Source organism: Nicotiana tomentosiformis, chromosome 5 (assembly GCF_000390325.3).
Source record: "Nicotiana tomentosiformis chromosome 5, ASM39032v3, whole genome shotgun sequence".
NCBI lineage: Eukaryota > Viridiplantae > Streptophyta > Magnoliopsida > Solanales > Solanaceae > Nicotiana > Nicotiana tomentosiformis.
The window spans coordinates 54,502,716-54,509,251 of record NC_090816.1 but is presented as its reverse complement, the minus strand read 5'-3'; the positions used below and the strand labels follow the sequence as shown (position 1 = coordinate 54,509,251).

Here is a 6,536-nt window from a genome sequence, read left to right as displayed (position 1 = left end):
TGTACCCACTATTCTAATGCCTTGATTAGATGTTTTTTTTCCTGTCAAACAAGCTTTTCAACCTTTATGTTTTAACGATTATTTTGTTTCGTTATACCAATTGTATATGGGTAGAACCGAGCTCTATGTTTGATCGAGGCATCTGGAACAATAGGTTAAGGCTCGCCACCTGCGTAAGAGATCGAAGATACAAATGTGACTGAGCTCGATATCGAGGATCGAAGTTCGAACAAGACCATCAGATTTGCCCTCGAACTTATCGGGGGTACGACCGACCCCGCTTCTAATGACCTCAAAGAAAAACTTTGACAACTCACACGACAAATATCCGTGATTCTCGCCACTGACCAATCATTAGGGCAAAAATTACGGGATTAAGTCAAAAAGGGAGCCAACGGTATACATTATTTCATATAAAATAATGTCTTAAAGGTTTCATCTCCCTGTATATATAAAGGGAATGGAGTAAGTTTTTGGACACATTGTAACATACTTAAGAGAACAAGATACTATTTTTTCCAGCTTTGTTCATATTATTCTGGCTTCAATAATATCACATCCAAATTCGAAGGAACTTAATCTTGCGAGGCTTAAGTTGTTCAATCTGCATGGTTTGTATTTATTTTTTTACTTATTCTTCCATATTAAATCTGATTTCTCATTTTGTATCAAATTAGATCACGTATCCTTAAATCCACGTATAAATTCAATTGTTATCCGATTTTTTGAGGTAAACATCAATATAATATATAAGTCTAATTAACGGCTTGAATTCTGTATTTATCCTTGGATCTTGAGGCTTTTCATTAATCAGGTCCATCTTTTGCTAATAATTGTGTAGATTTAATTGGCTAGTCCCCATAGTCGCCACGTGTACATCATGGAGTTTAGTAAAGTAAATGAAGGGGACTCTGCTCCTCGATTATGGATTCCTAGGATCACTTCATAGAAGGTCCTACTATGGAAGTGGGACGGCTATTGGCGTATGAAAAAGATGAGATTTTTGACTAAATAGACTAAGCTAAAGTAGGCATGTATATAAAAATATATGCAAGGGAAAGCAGTAAATGCTCGAAATGTAATGAGAATAACAGTAAGTGAGCCAAGTCCAATTAACACAAAGGTAACCTAATGATCAGAGATATTGGTATATTATTGAACGTTGCTATTCTTATATATAAGTGCTTGTACATTTAATAACTACTGCTCCCTCTGTTTCAATTTAGATGACACACTTTTCTTATTAGTGTATTCCAAAAAGAATGACATATTTCTACAATTGAAATTATTCAACTTTAAACTCTTCATTTTATCCATTTTATCCTTAATGAGAGGTTTTTATAACCATACAAATGTCATGTCCCCACAAAACTTTTACCCCTTAAACTTTTAAGATCACAAGTTTCAAATTTTTTTTTTCTTAAATTCCGTGCCGAGTCAAACTACCTCATCTAAATTGAAACGGAGGGAGTATTAGTTTTTGGGTACTCATGTTGTGTGTACCTAAGGGTGGCATGTGGGCTGGTTAGGACCGAGACCGACCCAGGACCGCAAGCCCAAATGGGCGGTGGGCCTAAACGGTCCTAACCGGATAGGACCGGGGCCGTGGGGAGGTGGGCTGGGTAGTGGGCCAGTCCTATAGGAGAGGCCCGCGAGACCGGGACCGGCTGAGAAGTGGGCCGGTTCCAGCGGTCCTAAACGGTCCTATCCGGGCCCAACGGATAATTTTTTAAATTTTTTTTGACCGTTTGCCATTTAAAAACTAGCCGTTTGGTCTGCCAAAATAGCCATTTAACACCCCAAACTTTGTTTTAACCCCAAACTTTTTATAATTACACTTTTTTCCTATTTTTAACTATAAATACCCCCTCATTCTTTTATTTTTCTCACAAAATCATCAATCTCTCTCAATCTCTCTCTAATATTCTTCTATAATTGCTTACTTAATTGTTACATTTTTTGCAAAATTGTGAAGTTGGTGAATTGAAGTCTTCAAGTCTTCAACGATAATTAATTTTCAACAAGTTGTTCGTCAATTCGGTAAACTCGTTCCAACTCTTAAGTTTTAATATTATAGTTTTGTTTGTTTTATTTACTTTGCTTGATTAATTAAGATGGCTTATTCCTTAAAAAAAAATATTTAGTAAAAATAAGGGAAAATTCAAGAGTGGTGAATCTAGTGGCCAATCTCTTCCTCCTCCACTTCCCCCAAACCTGTTACCCGTCCTACACTTCCTATTCTTGATAGCGATAATAGTTATTATAATTTATCGAGAGTCAAATTTGCTATAATATTGCACCCGGTGAACAATTAAACCATAAATATATGAATGCTCTTTATGGTAATCCAACTATTGATGAAAATGATGATGAAGAAATAGATTTTGATGAAACACAACCGGATAACGATACATCTACTAGTCCTGCTCCTGAAGTTAATCCAACTAATAATAATCCAAATGATGCCCCGTCTGACCCTCCTGTTACTGCCCCTACTTTTTCTAGACAACTTTCTAAACGAATAAAAACATCTCTTGTTTGGCCATTTTTTACTCAACTAAGAGAAAAAATAGGGCTAAGTGTAAAACTTGTGGCAAAGAATTAGTTTTAAAATATGTTGGAAGTGGGGGGGAGGGGAGGGGGAGACGGGAAGTTTGACTAGACACATATTGCTACACCTTCAAGATAAAGCTAAATATTTTCGTATGAAAGCTTTGGCCGAGGGGACAAGTGCACCTACTCAGGCTAACCTTACTACCGGGTCAAATTAATTTCAACCGGAAATTAATACTGTTACCGGTGGTATTTTATATTATGATCCAAAAAAAGATCGAGAAGAATTGGCAAAAATGGTTACTGTTATGTGCTTACCCTATAGTTTTCCTTCTAACCCTCACTTTGTGCATTATCTTAGAAAAGTTTATAATCCTACTTATAAAGATTTTCCTCGCACAACCGTAAAGAGCGATATTTATAAATATAAACATGAATATGAACAATATTTGTGCTATTTATTTACTCATATAAATTGTAGTGTTGCTATTACAATTGATATTGGTAGAAGTGGTAATGACTGTGATTACCTTACTGTTACCAGTCATTGGATGGATTGATGAGGATTGGATAATGCAAAAGCGCATCATTGCTTATAGAATAATTAATTCACGTCACACAAGGCAGTTTATTTCTAGCATGATTATAGATATTTGTAGATATTTTTGCATTAGTGATAAAATAATGTCAGTTTCAATAGATAATGCTACTAGTAACACAAATGTTGTAGCCTTGCTTACCACTACACTAAGTCCTGCATTTAGTAACATTTTTCATGTTAGATATATTTATCATATTTACCATTTAATTGTGGGTGATGGTATGCGAATTTTAAATGTTAAAATTGAAAAGGTAAAAATGGCTCTTAATTGGTTTTTTTATTCAAACCGTAGAAGTAGACTTAGAGAATATTTTAAAAGATGCGATAAATTTGGCCTAAGAGAAAAAAAAGTTCCTAAACCTTGTCCGACTAGATGGAATTACATGTATGAAAGTTTAGTTGTTGCATATGAATATAGAAACCCCATAAACTCAACGTTTAATGCTCATGTAAGTGATGATGATGAGCACCTTACAAATGCGGATTGAGCTAATGTTAAAATGCTTGTAGATTTTTTAGAAAAATTTCATATTGCTACAAATGAATTTTCTGGGCAATATTATCCTACTATTTCTAACTATTTAGTTTATATTGCAGAACTTGCAAATTTATTTGATCATTTTTCAGAGGGTGGAAAAATTTATCAACTTGCTATTGATTCTATGAGAAAAAAGTTTAAAAAATATTTTTTCCCTATTCCCCCTATTTACGGTATTACTGCATTGTTAAATCCTACTATTAAATTAGGAGGTCCTCAATTTTGGTATGAAACTGTTTATAATGGTTTAACACTTGAAGATGAGGAGTTGTCTAAACTTTCGGACGCAATAGCCTCAATTAAAATAAATGTTCAAATAATTTATAATGCTTATCAAGTTGCATTAGATCATGCTAGACCAAATGTTCCAACTCCTTTTACTTCTAGTTCTCAATCATCTAAAAGAACTGCGGGAGTAAGAGCACTTAGTGCTTGGGCAGGGTTAAGGGGTTCTCAAGGTTCTAGTACTAGTGATTTTTCACAACTAAATGAGCTTGAAGTTTATTTGTCACAGGGAATTGAGGAAATGAATTCCGACGGCTCCTTTAATATTTTGGAATGGTGGAAGGACAAAGAAAAATACTTTCCAATTCTTTCAAGGATGGCCCGAGACATTTTAACTATTTAAGCTTCAACAGTGGCATCAGAGAGCTCTTTCAGTCAAGCAAGACTTCAACTCGGTGATTATAGAGCGTCTATGAGGGAGAACTTGGAAAATCAGTACTTTTCAGAGATTGGATCCGTTCGGAAAGAAGAAATTTTGGACTTGCTGAATCACAACCAGAGGTAGACGAAACTTACGAAGAAATGCTAGCTGAACTTGCGGAGGATGATGATTCGCCTGGAAGCGGTGATGACCAAGCTTCTTTTCCACCACCACCAACGGAAATTCCTTTGAACCTTGAAGGATTTATGAAATTTGTAAGAGATACCATGTAAATTAATATATAACTTTTATTTTGGCACATCTTGATTAGTTTCTTTTTCTTTTCATTAGTGGTATTAGCACCTTGTTGTGCTCATTCCATGGGGGGAGGAAGACTAAGAAAGATATTGCCATGATTTTTTAATGCTATAATAAAATTATAACGCATTGCTTTGAATATCTCTTTAAAATATTTTTGTCTTTTTATATATCTTAAACTGTATATATAGTATAATATAGTATATACTATAATATATTTTATATATATATATATATATATACATACACATAGTATATAAGTCATATTCAATAGTATACATTTTAAGATATATATATATATATCTTAAGATGTATATATAGTATATAAATCAAATATAGCTTGTATATATTAAGATGTATATATAGTAAATCGAATATATATATATATATATATATATATATATATATATATATATATATATATATATATATATATATATATAGGTGACAATTCTATAATATAATTTATAAATTTCCTTAGATATTTTTATTACCATTTTTTTTCTCTAACTTGTATAAAAATAATTTAAAAAATAGAAAGTATCCGTTAGGCCCACTTAGGCCCAGGACCGGCCCACTTAACCCGGGACCTGCCCACTTAACCCGGAACCGTTAGTTCGTGCTCCCGGTCCCGGGCCGGTTCCAACAAGAAGCCCGGGACCGCTTAGGACCGGCCCACTTAGGACCGGACCCGACCCACATGCCACCCCTATGTGTACCTTGTATTAATGAATACAAAATATAGAAACGGTATAAATTTTATTAAAAATTTGTTTTAGTTATTAAAAAAATAAAGGAAAAGTGCAACTTCTTAGAATGTATATTGAATTGCTACATGGGGTTCTGATTACTCTGAGGAGATGCGAGGCGGTGATAACGAGAGGTTAGAGGTTTGGAAGCAGGCCCTAGAGTCTAAAGGTTTCAAGATGAGCAGGACTAAGACGGAATACTTGGAGTGCAAGTTTAGTGGTGCGACTCAGGTAGTGGATGAAGACGTGAGGCTTGATTTTCAAGTCATCCCTAGGAGAGAAAATTTTAAATACCTTGGGTCAGTTATTCAAGGGAATAGGGAGATCAACGAGGATGTTACACATCGTATTAGGGCGGAGTGGATGAAATGGAGGCTCGCTTCTGGTGTTTTGTGTGATAAAAATGTGCCACTAAAACATAAAGGTAAGTTTTATAGAGCGGTGGTCAGACTGGCTATGTTGTATGGGGCGAAGTGTTGGCCAGTCAAGAACTACCATGTCCATAAGATGAAGGTAGATGAAATGAGGAAGTTGAGATGGATGTGCGGGCATTCCAGGTTAGATAGAATTAGAAATGAAGTTATTCGGGACAAGGTGGGTGTGGCCCTTGTGGAGGACAAGATGCGGGAGGCAGGACTTAGATGGTTCAGGCATGTAATGAGGAGAGACACAGATGCTCCGGTGAGGAGGTGCGAGAGGCTGGCCCTGGAGGGCCTGAGGAGAGGTAGAGGCAGGCCGAAGAAGTATTAGGGAGAGACGATTAGGCAGGATATGGAGTTGCTCTAGCTTACTGAGGACATGATCATGGATAGGAATGTATGGAGATTGAGAATAAAGGTAAATGGTTAGGATAGGTAGCCGAGCGTTATCCTGTCTGTGTATTGTCGTATCCCTTGACTTCTGTTATTACTTGTTGTTGCTTTCGTTTCAACTTTCTGATTACAGTACTTACTGTTAGTTTTTTTTTTTGCTCCGATTTTTCGATGGATATGCTTGTTGTTGTCCTTCTTTTATCTTTTCCGAGCCGATAGACTACCGGAAACAACCTCTCTGCCTTCTTAAAAGTAGGGGTAAGGTCTACGTACACTGTACCCTTCCCAGACCCTACTAGTGAGATTATACTGGGTTGTT

General features: G+C 35.8%; 1 protein-coding gene across 1 annotated transcript; it reads left to right on the top strand.

The window, feature by feature from the left end:
- The first annotated feature begins 5,516 nt into the window (after window positions 1-5,516).
- LOC138892376 (uncharacterized) lies at window positions 5,517-6,155 on the top strand. Its single transcript, XM_070176085.1, has one exon. It carries the CDS (start codon window positions 5,517-5,519, stop codon window positions 6,153-6,155), a length of 639 nt encoding a protein of 212 aa, XP_070032186.1.
- Window positions 6,156-6,536: the final 381 nt, after the last annotated feature.

Coding starts and splice junctions, on each gene's coding strand:
- LOC138892376 (XM_070176085.1), top strand. CDS start 5,517: ATGCGAGGCGGTGATAACGAGAGGTTAGAGGTTTGGAAGCAGGCCCTA.